Source organism: Gossypium arboreum, chromosome 10 (assembly GCF_025698485.1).
Source record: "Gossypium arboreum isolate Shixiya-1 chromosome 10, ASM2569848v2, whole genome shotgun sequence".
Taxonomy (NCBI): domain Eukaryota; kingdom Viridiplantae; phylum Streptophyta; class Magnoliopsida; order Malvales; family Malvaceae; genus Gossypium; species Gossypium arboreum.
In genome coordinates, this window is record NC_069079.1 from 40,486,575 (window position 1) to 40,506,141 (window position 19,567).

General features: G+C 29.5%; 1 protein-coding gene across 2 annotated transcripts; it reads left to right on the plus strand.

Moving 5' to 3' along the window:
- Window positions 1-233: 233 nt before the first annotated feature.
- On the plus strand, window positions 234-6,054 carry LOC108489742 (plant UBX domain-containing protein 11). 2 transcript variants are annotated; one of them, XM_017794464.2, is made up of 10 exons: window positions 234-338; window positions 688-793; window positions 907-959; window positions 1,056-1,137; window positions 2,457-2,522; window positions 2,651-2,718; window positions 2,825-3,040; window positions 3,234-3,714; window positions 4,353-4,628; window positions 5,658-6,054. In XM_017794464.2, the coding sequence occupies exons 2-10, from the start codon at window positions 688-690 to the stop codon at window positions 5,888-5,890; spliced, it is 1,581 nt and encodes a 526-aa protein (XP_017649953.1). In that variant the 5' UTR covers window positions 234-338; the 3' UTR covers window positions 5,891-6,054. The 2 variants fall into 2 exon arrangements, with proteins under 2 accessions (XP_017649953.1, XP_017649952.1); XM_017794463.2 differs by having other exon boundaries at window positions 273-420.
- The last annotated feature ends 13,513 nt before the right edge of the window (window positions 6,055-19,567 follow it).

The window sequence follows — 19,567 nt, forward strand, 5'->3', positions numbered from 1 at the left end:
GAATTTTGTTAAATTGAGTTGAATTCGAATCCTACCTTCATAATTGAACTCGAGTAATTTTGGGACACATCAATTAAAGTGATAGGCAACTTCAATACATGAATACATTCGTAATTTAAAAATGTTTTAATTAATGCTTAATTATTTCATAAATCAACTAAGTTAATGTGGCAAACAAATCAAATGTGAAATGTCAAAAAAAACTCTTATTCTTTTCCTTTTTTTTTTAATATAAGAAAACTAGTTTCTAGTATAAATGAAAGTTTATCTCTCCCCGTAATCAGCTAACACGCGGCAAGATTAAAAGTAATGAGGTGGCCGTCGTTTATAGATTCACTGTACGTTTTCGGTTTTCACAATTCTCCATTGTTTTCTCTTTTTAAGATTTCTTCGAAAAATTCCATTTTCTTTGTTCCAAAGGTACGACCATTTCATTCAGTTATCTCTTGATTTAATTTTAAATTAATTAATTCTTGCCTTACACTGAGACCTGTAAATATTTTTCTTTTTCTTTTATCTCCCCCACAATTTTTCAAACTAAATTTAGGTTTTCTTTTTGGAACTTTTCATGATAGAGCAATATTCATTTGCAAGTGCATATATGTATAATTGAAGTGAAATTAATATGAAACTGAGAGACATTTAAATGCAAATTTTATGTTGTTGAAATTGGATCATGTGAAACAGATGGAAAGGTCTGAATCTCTGTCACCTCTAACATACAAAGGCTCAATTCCTGAAGCCATTCGTGAAGCTCAAAACCAGAAGAAACTTTTCGTGGTCTATATTTCAGGTAATGTCTTCCCTTTTCATTTGATATGTTTCTGCTTTTATGTAGTAGCAAATTCAAATTTTTGTTAGGTGTTAATTTACTGTGATCTGCACTCAATAAACTTGATTGTTCAGGTGAAAATGATGAGTCGAAAAACTTGGATCATTCAACGTGGACTGATCTTAAAGTATTTATTTTTCTTTTAAGTTTGTTTTTTTAAACATCAATTTAATTCTTTCTTTTTCCTTATAGTTCTTCTCTATATTTTAACATCTTGATTCAGGTAAAAGAGTCGTTGTCAAAGTATTGCATTCTATTGCATATCAGAGGAGGGACCACCGATGCTGCAAATTTTTCTGCCATATGTATCCTGATTATACCTGACAATTTGTATACCCATGTTGTGTTTGTGTATTTCGTCATATCATAATCGTGATTTAAGTATTTTATATTTCTATAGTTTTTAATATATTTTAATTCGTATGTCATGGATTTTGAAGCATTCATGTATTCCCATTGTGTAGTGTTAATTTCTTTGCATCATGTCATGTTTTGAGTTGTGTTTTAGTTATTTATTCTGGGTGGTATTCATATCATATGATCACATCTTATTTAGTATTGCCAAGTATATATTTAATAACATGATTCTCTTATGGTTACTCTAAAATCAACATTTTATATTTTTTGGCTTTTTGTTATAGATGCTAAGGGAATTTCTGTGATAGTTTTGCATCTAGCTGTGAATTAAGCTTTTGGAGTTGAACTGGTCTGCTATGTTGCTGAAGTACTTACTTTTCCTTGTTATGAACTGTTTTGTGTTGAGTGTTGGTGCTAAGGCTTATTTTATACCATTTACAGTTGGGTCCTTACAAAGAATTAATGTGCATGTACTCTTGAATCGTTTACCCCCCAATATATGAGTAGAAGAATTGGCTGTGGTCAAACTTTATTTTCTCTTGTTTGAAAGCAGTCTACCTCAAGGGTACTCTGTGCTTACTAAACTAGGTTTTTTGTTTCATATTACAGCTTTCAAGTTATCCTTCTTTGGATGATGAGTCATGAGTCCGTTGAAGATAATGAAAGCCTACTTCATTTAATTGTCAACTAATGTCTAATGGAATTGAGGAATAGTTCCAAACTATCATAGTTGTTATGTTGGCAGTCATGTGATATGCTTGATGGGAAAGAACAGTTGAAGATGCAAGTTTTAAGTGGGGAAAGGGAAAGAAAGCTTTTTTTAATTTTTATCTTTCCATATATTTTTCAAACTGTCTCTCCTAACTCAATAGTTTCTTTATTATCCTTTGATTTCTCCATCTTTTGAGATGTTGCGTCACTTCACCTTTGCATTAGCATTTCCTCCTCACTCAGTACTCTTTGTATTATCCTATGATTCCTCCATCTTTTGAGACTTTGTATCACTGCACCTTTCCATTAGCGTTTCCTATTAATACATCACAGCATCAACAAAAAGTTGGATGCATCACTACACGTCTTTGCTTTGTACATTGAATCTTTTCCTTTATTTGATATGGGGTTGAGTTCCCTTGTCTACTGTTTCAACGACCATTTATAATGTGCATGCTAAATGAAACTGGTTTAAGTTGATATTTCTTGTTTGCTATTGTAAGTACCTATCACCAGTTTCAATGAGAGAACAATTCCTTGCATCAACATGTTACAGATCCACAGAAATCTATCCCCTGCATAACAGCAATTGGATTTAATGGTCTACAAGCTTGGCAAAATGGTATTAAATTTTCTTCTTATGTAAAACCATTTTTCTCTTTTCTCCCTCCTTTTCAAGCATGTAATGTAATATGCACAGAAAAATGTTTTAAATGGTCAGTTTTTTTTCTTTTGGTTGAACTCTTCCAGAAGGGTTTGTCAGCGCTGAAGTTCTGGCATCCAGTCTAGAGAAAGCATGGTTGAGTCTTCATATCCAGGTATGCTAGTGATGGATGACTTTAGGACTATTATCCGGTCAGTGAAGAGGTGCTGTGTGTGCATTTACCAAATCTAGTTTATGATTTCCGGATTTCTTAACTGCAGGAAACCACAGCAGCAGTACTTGGTGCTGCACTTGCTTCAAAGAAACTTGAGTCATCTAGCTCTGGAGCTTCTACTGTTAGCCAGTCCGAGCAAGGAAGTTCAAGTACTTCTGTCCCATCAACCACAATGGATGGGGTTGACCGGTCCTTTGAGCCTAAACCAGCAGTTGCTTCTGGGGTGCTAGAGGGAAAAAATGGTAGTGAAAACACAGTAAAGGTAAATTTAAATGGTTGTCTAGATTAGAGTTTTCTAGTTTTTGTTTGACTATGAGAGTTATGGTGGAAGAAAAGCACTTCAACCCAGGCTGTGGTGCAAAATTAAGGGGCTTGTTACCACCACCCCAAAAAGGGACTTACTTTGAAACTTGAAAAACTTGATATTGGATTTCATTATTTTCCCAACATTTCAGGAGAAAATTTCAGAATTGGTTGACCAGGGTACTTCAGAATCATTTAGCACTGACAACTTGACTAATGTTGTGGATGAACAATGTAATGTTTCTAATGAAGCAACCAGGACGGTTGGTACTTCTATTACCTTAAATCCAGCAGTTCCTGTATCTGAGGATACATCCTCTTATCCTGGAGATGATTGTTTCATCTCAGTCAAGGGCATTGATCATCGGTCAAGTTTTCCCGGTGGGACTGCACCAGAGAAAGCCATGCAACATGACAGGCAAGATGGTGCGTCTGAAAATACTGCAACCACAAATGTACCAACTGATGTTCATTTAAATATCAGATTACCTGATGGCAGTAACCTACAAGAGAAGTTTCCTGTGGGCAACACCCTGAGAATGATAAAAGACTATGTGGATAGAAACCAATCAAGTGGCATGGGCTCTTATGATCTTGCCATTCCTTATCCTCGCAAGTTATTTGGTGATCAAGGTATGACTGTGTTTGTGTGTACATCTTTAAAATGAATGTAGCTTAGTTAGTTTTTGTCAGTTTGAGATTTTATTACTTTTAGTTAAACAGTGCCTGTCCTCGACCTCAAACTGGTCTTTAGAAACATGTTGCTCATGGGTGTTATGCATTGTAATTCCATAATTCATATGCCTTCCAGTTCTGTTTGTGGATCTTTCACAATATGTTGCTTATGTATTATGTTTAAAAGGGGTTGGACATATATACGTGTGTGTGTGTGTTACAGAAGATTATGTTTTTAGTTTTATATTTGATTGCATATCTAGGAAGATTATTGGTTGTTAGATGCTACTTGTATGCTTTATACAGATTGAATGTTGTTCTTCTAGTACCTTCTTTTTCCTTCTGAATGTGTACTTGTTCTATTTTCCCTACTTTCACATTTATTTATAGATGACAAACTTTGTCGATTGTATTGCATTTGAGACGTTTTGGACTTAGTTGAAGTGTTTCCTGAAGTTTTAACTTAGCATTGCCTTTGCATATGAGGAGCGTTCCTTGTCTTCAGAATATGCTTATGAAATTGCTCTTATGTTGATAAAGGAGCATTACTTTGTAGTGTCTACCATTCACCACTACTATTTTCCTTTTGCCTACAGATTTGAGTACATCTTTATTGGACTTGGGTCTGCTTAACAGACAAGCACTGATAGTGGTTCCACGTCAGAGAAGCACTGGCTTCCAAGGGCAAAGATCATTTGCTGACCAAAGAAATTCTACACCTTCTGAAGCTACTGCAGGAAGCAATGGGGGATATTTTGCATACGTTAGAAGCTTTATGTCCTATTTCAATCCTTTTTCTTATCTTGGTGGTGGTACTGGTACCAGCTCTTCAACTACTGGACCGGAATCTCAAAGTGGCATCTGGGAATACAGTGAGTGTCTGGGCTGTTGATATTAAAATTTTTATACTTTTGGGCCTAAATCCTTGAGCTAAAATGCTTGTTCTATGACCCCATTTATATCACCTAAATTTATTTAAGCCAACCATAGACATGCATGCATTATAGATAGCCACAAACGCGGATAAGTGTTTTGTGAAGAGAGTTAGGGTTAAAGCATCGAGGCAGTCCCTAATGAAAAGGGCAATTTTTTTTTATTTTTCTTGAAGAGTGATAAGGGCAATTTAATCCTTGTATTGTAGAATTATCAATTTAATTCTTGTACGTTTTGATATTGGTGCTAAAAAGTAAATTTGATAACAGTGTAATGAAAAATGTCAAAATGCTGGTGTGGACGTTTGAAAGACCTACAGACAGAATTAGAAGGGAAAGATAATATATTCTATTAAGGAACATATGGTTTTTCAGATTTTAGAAGTTCACATCGGTATTTAGACAGTTTTCCATTAACAGTACTATCAAATTTACTTGTTTGAACCAATATCAGTAGTACAAGAATTAAATTACTTTAGCTTTCTAGTATGTGAACTAAATTGCAATTTTGACTATAGTACAAAGACGACTTAAATACTTAAAACCAGGGAGATAGAGAGCAAACTGGCATCCATATCCCTGATGTAAGAATAAGCAATTTAGGTTGAAGGTGATCGATTTGGTTTGTGGAATGGGAACCAGAACCTAGAGCACCACCTATGATTGAATATGGCATATGATCAGGTTCTTTTCTTTCCTTTTTTAAGCAGATTCATTTATTGTTGTGCATAGGATTTTAAGAATCATAATAGAAATCTTATGAGGTGGTGGCTATCTAGTAGCACGAGATTGCATTCATACGTTTTTTCTTTCTTTTTGGGATCTTGAGTAACCATGTCACAGCTCATTAATGATCCAAATTTTGGATCGTGTAATCCCCCATGAAACTCGTAGTGGTCAAACAGAAACTCTTGAAAATTGCCTTGGCAAAGTATTTTCTCATGTTTTCTGGATTGGCTGCATCTATAGGTCCAAACCCTACACTGCAAAATAACTTGGCTGGAGCAAACAGGACATATTCACCTAACTCGACAAACAGAAACAGTTCAACTGACAGCAGGAACAGACGACCCACAACATCCCGATATGGTAGCAATATTCACACACTAAAACACGATGAGGATGACAGCCGTTTCTCGGATAGAAATCCCTTCTGGAATGGAAATTCTACGCAGTATGGTGGCAATAGCGACAACAAATAATCAAGGTCAGGTAGGTTTTCTACCAAGGTGTTTCATTCTGGTAGGTTGAAGTTAAAAATATGATTCTTGCTCTTTTTCACTCGCCTGTTATCTCTGATGTTTTAAGTATCTGGTTCAATAGATTGATTGTTTGTGAGTAATTTCAAATTCATAATTTGTGCTTACCTTTGCAACTCTTATTAGCTTTATATATATATATATATCATATCTTTCCATCTATCAGTCATATCTTTCTATCCATGTGTGTGAGAATTTCAAGTTAAATTTTAAATTTAACAAAATTGTGTTATGTAAACGTGTAAATTTATTTTTTATTTAAACTTAAATTAATTGATATTTAAAAACAAAGTTCGTATTATATTAATTTACTTCAAAATTAATAAAATTTTAATATGAAATTTTAATTACTTTATTTACATTTCAAATTGTTTAATTTTCTCCAATTATGTTCAAAAATAAAATAAACCAATTTACTTAATATATAGTTTGTTAACTTATAATTAAGTTATTAAATTATAAAGTTTTAAAGTGATTTTTTATATAAAATTTGTCACAAGGAAGTTTTTAATTTTATTTATAAGAAAATTTTAAATTCCTAAATTTATAGAGAAATTTATAGTAAATGAGTATTGAGAAGGAATAATTATAGGAAATTAGGAATATTATTTGGTACATTGCTAGTGTAGTTTTTAGATTATATAAGTAATTTTATGAGGTATAATAAAATATTAAAATAAATATTTTAAGAAAAAATGTCAAATTTTTAAATTGTACAAAAAGATAAAAGAAGTTTTATTGTAGAAAATATTATTAAACATTTAAGTCTTAAATTCATACATCTGTTAATTATTAAAAATAATGCAAATGATAATATTAAATGATTGACAACAAAATAATTAATTTCATAATTATAATTGTAAATTAAGTTTTTTATTTGTAGGATGCAAAGGTTATTCTATGTGCTAATCAAAATTAACTATAAATTACTTCCTCTTTTATTCTCGAATAATGAAAATTTTTTATTTTTCAGTGAGTTTGTAAGTTAAAACCTTAAATTCTCACGAAAATACAAAAGTAGGATTTATTTAAAATAACAAATTTCTTTCTTTTTTGACGGAGCAACTACGCTCAATAACTGGTATATTTGGACTTAGCTCAATCTCTATTTATAGCTCTGAATCTATCAAAGGGTGGCTGGCACCTCACTTAGAAACATAGGTGTTGCGCCTATCATGTATCAAATGTGCTTATTGTGTTCATTTGTGTATTTAGTATTTTTATTCTCAAAATTATATTTATTTGATTAGCGAAATTAAATTTAATTAATTTACTTAATTAATTTTTTTACACTCAATTTTATTATGTTAAAGTTATGATTATTTTATCGTACTAAAATACATTAACAATAAAATTAGTTGTCTTATCAAATAAAATTACAATGAATAATTAATTTAATTTTTACTTTAAACTTCAATTATTTAATTAAAATTAATTAAATAATAAGTCAAAAAATCAAATCAATCACTAAATTATCTTGTCTCATGCTAGAGAATGTATTCACTACAGATAATGATATATGCAATTTATTTCTCTATTCATCATTTTAATTCTTTTAACGTATTAGTTCAAATGCAATACGTATAAGGTTGTGTTGAGTTAATAAATGGGTCAATTGGACATATGCAATTAGAACTCAAATAATTTGTAATCAAATTTTAACATCATTTGGGAATTGAGACAATCTTTTAAAAATACCATTATCGAATTCTCCCTAAGTATATACCATTATGAAAACAACTTGTAACCTTTCTCAACTAACGGCATTGTTATATATGTGTTACTCGTATAAGATGTCATTAATTTCATTGGGTTAAGTCATTAATTCAATATGATTCTATTTTGTCTCATGATAACAGTTATATTTTTTTATGGAAAAGATAACTACTAATACATAGCAATTACATCATTTGTCCTAGACAAATAACGTGTGATCACATTTCTTTTTTATCAATTACATAATGCTACTGAGAGAATATTATTATTCATAATTGGGTTACGAATTTTACTATTGTAAATAAAGTTATGTCATGTGTAAGTCATACACCAATATATCGGCTTTTGACTCTATTACCAATTATATTCAAGCTTTCAACATGTCAAAATATACGAGTTACATATACATTGTCAGTTACTTATAAGGATTGAGATAAATCATATTAGGAACATCACAAGTGAATAAATCTATAAACAGATCTAGAATAAATTCAACTTAAGTCCTATCCAATTTATTGTCAGTCCAGATAATCATACCTATCTCCTTATCCTTTTCAGACTTATCTGATTCGATATCCAGGACAAAATATCTCCACAATCGGACCTAATAGACGTTATAATAATTCTTTAAATTAATTTGCTTAATTTTGATTATTCAAAGTATGGATAATTTAGATTATTTATTAATACAAATTCTCTTCTCATATCATAACTCGATTATATAATACAACTTATATTAATTAAACGTTAAATAATTAATGAATTGATATTTATTTATATATTTTAATTTTCGTATAAAAATTATTAAAAAACATATAAATAATAATAATGTAAGCGATGGAATTTTATTAAATTAATCTATTAAAAAAATTACAAACATTAATGATGGTAGATACCAAGAATTTAATTCCGCCTTACCAGTCACTTAACCTTTTCCGAGTATAAGTTTACCACTTTTATGAGCTTATGCGAGCTACTCCACCCAAATACATATATGTTGGCCAGCTCCCTCACTCATTTATGCCAAGAAGAAGTGTTAATGGGTCAAATTAAGTTTAAATATAATGTTAATATATTTTATATTTATTTAAAATATGAGTTTAAAATTTTATTCGATCATATTTGTAATTGTTTAACTCAAACTTAGTTTAAATTTGTTCATATTATTTTTAAAAAATTTAAAATACATATTTAAATTATTTAAATTTAATATTTTTATACATATTTTTATTTATTACATTTTATATATAATTATTTTAACATTTTTTATGTTTATATTATAATAGTCTTATATATTACTATAGATTTGGTTTTTATGTGTTATAAATTATAAATATATACAACATAATATTAAATATTACAAAATTAAAAACAGGTCAATTTAGATCAAACTTAAATTTTAAATGTTGAAACTCGAATCCGATTCATATTTTAAATGAACTTAATTTTTTTGCTCAAATCTATTTTTCAGACTTAATATTTTTATTTAATTTTTTAAAAATTTTAGATGAGCTTACGAGTATGAATAAATAACCAACTCATAAAACAGGTGCAATATTACATTTAGAGGCCCGTACATATATGCTTGTATACATTTGAAACATGGGTTGATTAGCAATTTTGGCAAGCTATACGTGTATATATATATATATATATATATATATGTGATAGGAATAGCTAATATTTCCCCAATTGCACTAGTAGTCGCATTGAGGTTATCGAAATTTATTTTACTATTCTCCCTCATTTGTTTTATTGGGCACGCAAAGCCACAATTCACATGCCTCTTCAAGCCACCCAACTTTTCATCTTTTCAGGTCATGTGATTTTCTACATAGAACATAATATTAAAAAATACTTTATAATAAATAATTCATTAAAATATATTAATTTTATAAAATTAAATTTAATTATAACATTTTCTTTTTATTTACATTACATAATTGAAATGTATTTTAGTTTTATTTATTTTATAATTAATTCGTGACTCTAACTAATATAAAATATCACATATTTTCTTTATATTTATAACCAAATAAAATGTGTAAGTACAAAACATAAAATATATTTTATGTACTTTTATGACCCAATCAAATTTATTTCTTTTGCCCATAAAAATTATAAAAACGAAGAATGGGAAAATATAAAATAGTTTATTTTTATAATTTATTTTTATGAATATGTTAATGTAAATTATAATATAAATTATTTATTTTATGTATTTGTATAAAAGGAAAAATAGAAATAAAATATTTTTAAAAAATGATATAATTAAATAGTATTATAATTAGATATAAATCTATAAACATTTTAATTACAAGAAAATGTATTATTTATTATTTTTATTTTTATAAAAGTAAAATGAAAAATGGAGAAAATAGAGAAGTAGGAATAACTAAGAAGTGTTGCATAGAGAAACATTTCATAAACCAATACTTAATTAAAACATTTGGCATTAAGACTATAATTATTTCATTAATAATTGCTATTATATTTTGAAAATATGTAAAAAAATTTAAATTTTCCAACAACTTTAATTTTTAATTAATTTTACCTAATTTTATTATTTAAAACATAATCTATTAAGAAAAAATCTTTCAAATATTATGTTTTAATAGTTAAAATAATTTTACTTATAAATATTAAAATTAATAAATTAAATTAGAATTTTTATTTAATGAAATAAAAGCTCGAAAAATAAAATAAATATATAAAAAGTTTTATTTTTATAAAATAACCATTTTATTTAACTTTAATATTATACTAATTAACTTGTTATTTTAAATATTAAAGTAAAATATAAAAAGTTATTAAAATTTGTCTTCAAAATAATTTAAATTAAAAATATATATATATATATATATATATATAACTTTAATGGAAAAATTCAATCAATCAACAACAGTCAATGTAGTGGTAAATTTATGTTTGGTTAATAAAGACAATGACAAATATCAAACAAAGTAAAGTGCAGTGGCAAATTTGATTATTAGCTCAAACATTTGGAAGTTTAGTGTAATTAACCCTTGGAGTAAAATAAAGGGAAGAAAAGAAAAGTAAGGGGTCATTACTTCTTTTATTGGGCAAACTATACAAAAAGTCACCTAATTATTACTGTGTTTCTAAATTTAAAAGTTTCTATTTTAATCACTAATATTACGAAAATTTAATATTCTGGTTACTCCTCTCCTAGGTCACTAACGAAAAACTTTTTTTATTAGCATAATAACAATTTCAACCCTTTAATGTATATAGACTCTATCAATTTGGTCTTAATTTTAAAAAGTTCAATAAATTTAACCCTCAATTTTACCCATTATGTCAATTTAGTCTTGATTCTTAAAATTCAAATTTTAAATTTAAAAATTACAAATAAAAAAATATTTAGAATTTCTTTTTCTTATAAAAATACATAAGATTTTATAGAAGCGAAAAATATTTATTTAAAGTTTTCTTAGGTATTTTGAAGTTTTCTTGTATATTTTATAAAACAAAAACTTTTAAAAAAGTTTAAAGTTTTTTTCTCTTAATTTTTAATAATCAAGATTGAATTAATAGAATGTGTAAAGTTGAGGACTAAAATTGTTGATTTTTTCTTTTAAACCAAAACCAAATTAATAGAAGCTATCAACATTGTAGGGATGAACTTGTTATTATGCCAATAAAAAAACTTTTGTTAGTGATTTAATGGGTAAGTGATCAAAATACTAAATTATGTTAACATTAGTGACTAAAATGAAAATTTTTAAATTTGAGTGACCAAAACAGAAACACACTAATAGTTGAATGACTATTTGTAGATTGTATCCACTTTTATTTAAGCAAGGAAAACTGAAGGAATTGAATATCCTTTGAGTCAATTTTTTTACCCTAATTTGAGGAAAAATTAGGTAAAATAATATGACATTTCTTTTAAAATGCAAAATATATATATATATATATATATATATTAATTATTTTATAAAAAGATATAATAAAAAATCATTATCAACTTTTCACAATTTAACCAAACAAAAGTAGCATATAGGCAATTTATTACACAAATTTTAATTATAAAAAAATAAACATATATTATTCCTTTATTTAACCTTTCATTCTTTTCATTTACTTTCCTTTCTTTTTTCCTTTATAATTATTTATCCGAACATTATAAATTATTAAAATAACAAACTAAAGTTAATCGAGATTCTACTATAATCGTAAAATGAAGTTTTGATTGAGATCATAATTTGAATTCGTTTATTGAAGATAATTTATTTCTCTGATTTTAAAGAAAAAGGTGGATGTACTTAAAAAGTTCCTTTTATCCTTAAAGACATAATGATAAAATGACCTTTTAACATTTACACCTTCAAATACTTTAGGTATTTTCTTTTTGGAACTATTGTTTTAAATTTCGAGTTAAATTAATGGTATCGCATCCATGTGGAAACTTTTAAATGACGTGGCTAACACTATGTAGTTTTGGAGATTAAAATTTTTACGCAAAAATCTAAAATCCATAACTGAAAAATGCAAGCACTAGAAAGTCATTGAAGTTAATATGAAGAAGCTAAAAGAAGGCCAGAATCTGATGCAATTCCAACAAAATATCCAAATGCAGTTTTAAAGTTGTTCTGGCCAAACAATCTCCTTTGTGTTTCTTTAACAATAGTTTTCGGTAAATTCCACCATTAGTCACTAGACTATAACTAAATGTTTATTTTTGTCACCTAATTTAAAAAAGTTATAATTTAATCAATAAATTTTTCGATTTTTTTTTTTTTTTGTAACTTGATTGACGGTTTTTAACTTCAATATTATAAAATAAATAAATATCAAAATAGGATAACAACACTGATATTCACAAATTTATGTAAATTCTACAATAAATAATTGGTGCTGTCTAACCAATCGGCAGCACACATTTCCTCTTAAAAAAAACTATTTTTTTGTGCAACCTGACCAATCAGTGGCACCCATATTTCAAAACCAAAATACGTGTTTTTTTACATATATAAGCATAAAAACAGAAAAAATTATTGGTGTCGTCGATGTGTTAAGCAGCACCCTGTTATTTATAATAAAATATATATTTTTTAAGCTAAAAAAATTTGTATTTTAATTTTCAGATATTGGAACCATAGCCCGTGACCGATAGGTCACATCCAATTTTTTTCAACTTAAAAAAGTTAGTTTTATTATATTATTATTATTATTTATTATAAAAGGGGGTTGGTTTGATCCCAAATCCCACACATAAGTTCTTGAGTTGAAGTGAGAAAAAAAAGTTGTGAAGCTCCGCCCCTGCCCCTTCGAGAATTGTAGTTAAGCTTCTTCATTGCTATTTTAGTAATAGTTTATTAATGTTATTATTAAGGTATGTTATTTGTGTTAGAAGGTTAATACTAATTGTTTTGGCATTTTAATATTTTTATTACAATTTATTTTGTTTGCTATGATTTAAAGAATAGTCGATGTTTCTTTTTTTCTTTAAAAAAAAGAATAGTTAGTTATTTTATTATAATTGTCTGTTTTTACTTTTTGTTGTTATTTTATTAAGATTTTTTGTTCTATTTTTGCAGTTTCAGAAAAAAATAGAGAATCAATTTTTTGCAGCCATTCATTTTGGTCGTGTTATTTAGAAACAACCGTTGGTTGTATTTTTGAAACTCCCCTAAAAATCAGAATGAGATTTAATAAAAATGTGTCCGTTGGTGATATGAAAGAGAATGCCTGTGAAAAAATTTACTGACGTTGTGAAAAGAGGATGACGAAACTATTCTACAAATTTCCAATTTAGTCAAATCCTATCAAATTTATCAAGATGGAACACGACATCGAGACAATGGTTGCAGTGTATTGCTCGCTAAGGAGGTTGAACAATGAACTGATTTAGTTATTTCACTACAGCAAAATAGTTTTTTAGCAGTGTTTTTAGCGACATTTGGATAAAGAAACGCCGCTATAGATCGAGCATTAGCGGCGCTTTTAAAAAAAGCCACTATAGATTGAGAATTAGCGGCGCTTTTTGAAAAATGCCGCTATAGATCAAGCATTAGCGGTGCTTTTTGAAAAACGCCGCTATAGGTCGACCATTAGCGGCGCTTTTTGGAAAACACTACAAAAAAATTAAGCACAACACCGTCTTTTTATGTTGAGCATTAGTGGCATTAGCAGCGCTTTTTGAAAAACGCCTCTAAAAATATTTTATCTGTCTATTTATTATTTAACTGGTTTATTAATATTAATTAAAATACAATTTATTTTTAATTGAATATTTAAATTCTTCAAAAAAATAATAACACGTAGAAAAAATCTGAAAGTAAAAACATAGAAAATATTTGTTAAAATGAAAAAAATTAAAATACGATTATTTAAAATAATTTTAAAGTTTTTGGGTATATGACTTATTGTTTTTAATTTATATATTAAATAATTTCTTATATAATCGTAAAAGAGATAGTATTAACTTTAAAATATTGAATTAATTATCATTATAGTTTAAGGTTTAGGGTTTAGGGTATATGGTTAAGGGTTTAATGTTTAGATATTACTATTTTAAGGTTTATGGATTATGGGTTTAGGGATTATGGTTTATGATTTATGGTTTAAGGATTGGGGTTTAAGGTTTAAGTGTTAGGGTTAGGGGTTAAGGGTAGGGGTTTAAGGTTTATGTTTTATGTTTTATGTTTTATGATTTAAGGTTTAAGGGATAGGGGATAGGGTTTTGGGTTTAGTTTAATTAGTGTTTTTTAATTTATATATTAAATAATTTCTTATACAATTGTAAAAGAGATAATATTAAATTTAATATATTAAAATTATGATTATAGTTTAAATTATTTAAGAGATAATAGATAAACTTTGTATATCTTAAATGGTTTAGGACTTAAGGTTTACTTGAGATTTGTTAAATGATGAAATTTTATACAATCAATTAATGCTTTTATATTTCAAAATATTTAATCTGAACCATTTGATATATAAAATTTCAAATTTTATCTAATTCTTTTAAATATTACTTAAATTTTAAAAAATATTTATTTAAAATTGATATGAAAGATATAATAATTCAACATAAAAATTGTAAAAAAGTCAAGCATAAACGGCGTTTATGATAAAAACACCACAAAAGGCAAGCACTAGCGGCGTTTATGGTAAAAATTAATTTATTTTAAACAAAACGGCGTCGTTTTGATATAAACGCCGCTAATTTTTAGTTTTGATTGAAGGTTTTATTTCTCTTCCCCCAATTCCCTTTTCTTTCCCGATTCCCTTTTCTTTTTCAGCCATTCTTAGCCTGTACTTCTATTTCTCTCCCTCGCTTCCCTTTTCTTTCCCAATTCCCTTTTCTTTCTCAGCGTTTCTAAACCTCTTCTTCTATTTTATACCCGAAAATCCTCTCAACCTGTTATTCTATTTTATTTCTCAGTCTATTCTTTGATTTCTCGAAACCCTAAACGCCCAGTTTCCCGATGCCTAGCCATTCTACCCAACAGCGAACTCAGTCTTAGCAAGTATGTGAGGTTTTTTAATTTGGGTGCTGCCAGTTTCAATCGTCTTAGAAATTCCTGGTAGTTTTTTTTTGTATTTATTCTTCTTAAAATACTTTAAAAAAAACATTTTAGATGATACTTTATGCACGGGTTGATGTATTGTTGTTGTCTTTGGCATTCAATATTACGTCTTCTTTACATTTTGATTTCATGATTTGGATGTTTCATTTTTTACAAACATTCCTTGTGTTTTGTTATCTGATTCTAGGTTTTGTGATGCTTTAATTCTACTAAATAGGTCTTTTACAGAGCAAGAATTAAATCCTTGGAATTTGCAGAATAGAGCTTTATAATGAACGACTGGCTTTCAAGGTGAATTTTGATTCTCCTGCGTTTTATATCTAGAATACTTAGAATGCTTTAAATTATTAAACTTTAAGCGTTGATCTTCAATGCGTGCTTTTTATGCCATCAATTAAGTTACACTTCTCAGGTGTTATCCAAAATGGTGGCAGTGGCAGATAAAATTAAGTTACACTTTTAATGATTGATTTTCATAAAATTAAATTAAATTGCTCGGGTTAGTTTAATCAGACATGATTAAATTCATTTATCAAATAAAAAATCAATTTGACATATTTGATTTCAAACTAAATTATTTATACTCGAGCTCTAATTCAAGTTGAACTTGGTTAGTCTTACAAGTTATTTGTAGTCAAATGTTAAAATATTGGAATTCAGCTTACTCAATAACTCAAGCTCGAAACAAGAAAACAAAATTAAGTTGAAGTTATTTTCTAAATCCCAAAGAGTAATAATGGTTATTTTTTACTTATATATATATACACTTATTTTTTACTTATATATATATACACAATTGGATCATATCTATTACATTTTGTATTTGCTCAATAATAACATATGTATGGCTTGATGATGTCCATCTAGTTTCAATGTTTATCATCAAAGATCATAAGATTAAATATATTTATGATTTTATTGAATGTGTAAACTAATCTAAACCCATGAACTGATATTGAGATGTGGTTATTGGTTGTTAAAATTTGCAAGCCCTTTGGTGTTGCTCTTGAAGAAAGCAAAACCTTGTAATTTGCCTAATTCTCTGTAAAACCCCACACCCGTACCCTATGCCAGGATGGCATACAAGGCGTTACCTAATTCGGTCAAATTAAAACTTTTTCAATCTAAATCGAAAACTCCATAATAAAGGCCTACGAGGTTCCAAACGTTCATTTAAAATCATTCGGGAATGATTTGAGTCTTTCCACGAACTCGAAAAATTTTTGCTAGACACAGGGGCACACACCCATGTGACCAATTTGACATGGTCGTGCTATTGGCTGGTGTGGCTTACACGGCCTAAGCAATATATGGACACGCCTATGTCCCTACCCGTGTGGAATTAATTTTAAATTTACACCTACAGGGGTTTTCACACAGCCTGACACACGCCCGTGTAACACCCGTACCCGAGACCGTTGCCGGAGTCGAACACGAGGTGCTAACCGACTTAATTCATTTACTCTCACAGTCCAATTAATTTTTTTTTTCAGATGACTGGCTAACTGCGTCACTGTCACCATAAAAATCATAACTTGAGTTCCACATCTCAAAAATCAGATTCGTAATTTTTTCCCGAAACTAGACTCATATATCCATCTACAGATTTTTTTCTAAAATTTTTGGTCAGGCCAATTAGTACAGTTTATTAGTTAAAGCCTCCCCTGTTACAGGGTGCGACTACACTGACCTTCATGCGTTACGATTTGGATATCTCCCTGTACAGGGCTTCAATACTGATGCCGTTTGTTTCTATAGAAACTATACTCAAAGAGGAATCTATACATATATGGCATGACTCCTAATTATCTCCGGTTAATTTACAATGAATTTCCAAAGTCGGAACAGAGAATCCAGAAACCGTTCTGGCCCTGTTTCACGAAAACCTAAATATCTCTTAACATACAACTCATATGATCGTTTCGTTTCTTCCATATGAAAGTAGATTCATCAAGGTTCATTTACATAATTTATTCGCTATTCAATTCCATTCCTACTATTTTTAGAGATTTTTCACATCCACATCACTGCTGCTGCCAGCATTTATTTTTAAGGTAAACTTTACCTATTTCATGATCCTCCATGGATCAACTAGAGTTTGTCATACATATACCAAAAATGATCATGAATAACCATTCCCATGACTAACCGTTACCAACATTTCCATACCTCTTGATGGACGACATACAAAATGATTACAATGCTATGATCAAGGTATACTTAAAGCGATTTTCGCATGGCTTATATACATTAACCAGAATATCCCCCCCGCTACTAGTCTATTCTATACATGCCATAAGATATTCCAAAACATAGCAGTACCAAACAGTGGATAGTGATAGTGTGACTAGTTGCTGACGATCCCCGAGCCTGTAGCTTCCAATTGAGATCTATAAAACAGAGGAAACAAAGTACACGGAGTAAGCATTACAATGCTTAGTAAGTTTCAAGCAATGACAACAGATAACAATCAAGTTATAACATAGTTGTTCGTATTTTTATTTCACTCTTCCTTCGGGCATACCACCCCTTTATCCAAATATGCACATCTCATCATAATCATAGGAATAGTCTCATAGATTGCTCTCGTATACATCACATAACTACCTTATGGTTTGGTTTAAATCAAGCTCACATATAAACTTGGAGTACATACCTGTTTGACCTTTCGCATTGCGTATTTTTATAAGCAATTCTTATAAAAGAAGTCTTACCCGGTCATAATCTCCACACGTAGTCATCGGGTCTTACCCGGTCATAATCTCCACACGTAGTCATCGGGTCTTACCCAGTCATAATCTCCACACGTAGTCATCGAGTCTCGCCCGGAACATATTCCAAGTTTCATGTACATTTAATCACATGTTACAACATTCACATTAGCCATTCGGCTTTACCACATATGCATATCACACATATATTTTACATTGGCCATTAGGCCTCATCACATATACATACACTTTCACGTTCACCACATCGGCCATTAGGCCTCATCACATATACATACACTTTCACGTTCATCACATCGGCCATTAGGCCTCATCACATATACATACACTTTCACGTTCACCACATCGGCCATTAGGCCTCATCACATATGCATACACTTTCACGTTCACCACATCGGCCATTAGGCCTCATCACATATACACATACACTTTCACGTTCACCACATCGGCCATTAGGCCTCATCACATATACATACACTTTCACGTTCACCACATCGGCCATTAGGCCTCATCACATATACATACACTTTCACATTCATCACATCGGCCATTAGGCCTCATCACATATACACATACACTTTCACATTCATCACATCGGCCATTAGGCCTGATCACATATACATACACTTTCACGTTCATCACATCGGCCATTAGGCCTTATCACATATACATACACTTTCACATTCACCACATCGGCCATTAGGCCTCATCACACATATATGTATATCATACATATTTCATATTTTTCTTGTACATCAATTTCAGCAATAGCTTATAAGCAACTCAAATAGTTTCATCAAAGTTTACAACAAAATCACATATTCACTACAAGCAGTTTTTCTGACCAACAGTCATTAAGTTGTTTATAACTGGAGCTACAAAACTCAAAATCAATTGCCGTTAATTTTCCTCGAATGTAGACTCATGTATCTTTCACCCATAAAATTTTCAGAATTTTAGGTTTGGCCAATCAATACCAGATTTTTCTTAAAGTTTCCCCTGTTTCACTGTTTGACTAATCTGACCACTCTTCGCTACGAATCGAATTTTTCATTGTACAGAATTCATAATGTGTTCTATTTGATTCCATTTGAAACTAGACTCATTAAGGAGTCTAAGCATATAAATCTTATCTTATAACCATTTTTGTACAAATTATAATGATTTTCCAAAAACAAATCAGGGAATTTCGGAGTCAATCCGACACTGTCTCGCACAACTTTAAATATCTCTTTATAGGAAATTTATTTGCTTCCACAGTCTCTTTTATAAGAAACTAGACCAACTAAGATTTGATTACATATTTTACTCAGCCTATAATTCCACACCGACAATTTATAGTGATTTTCTAAAATCACATTACTGCTACTGTCCAAGCAAATTATCACAATTTGCTCTTAAATTTCCAAGTCCAAACACTTATGAACTTACCATTTGGGTTTAAGACATATCATGGCCACATCATATCTTATTAAATCGACTCATTATGTCCTATTATGATTGAATTTACTCAACGTTTAATCACTTAAAACTTACAAAGGAATCAAACTCATATACTTAATAACTTACCTCGAATTGCCGAACGGTTACAAATCGACTATTCGGTTAGGTAGCTT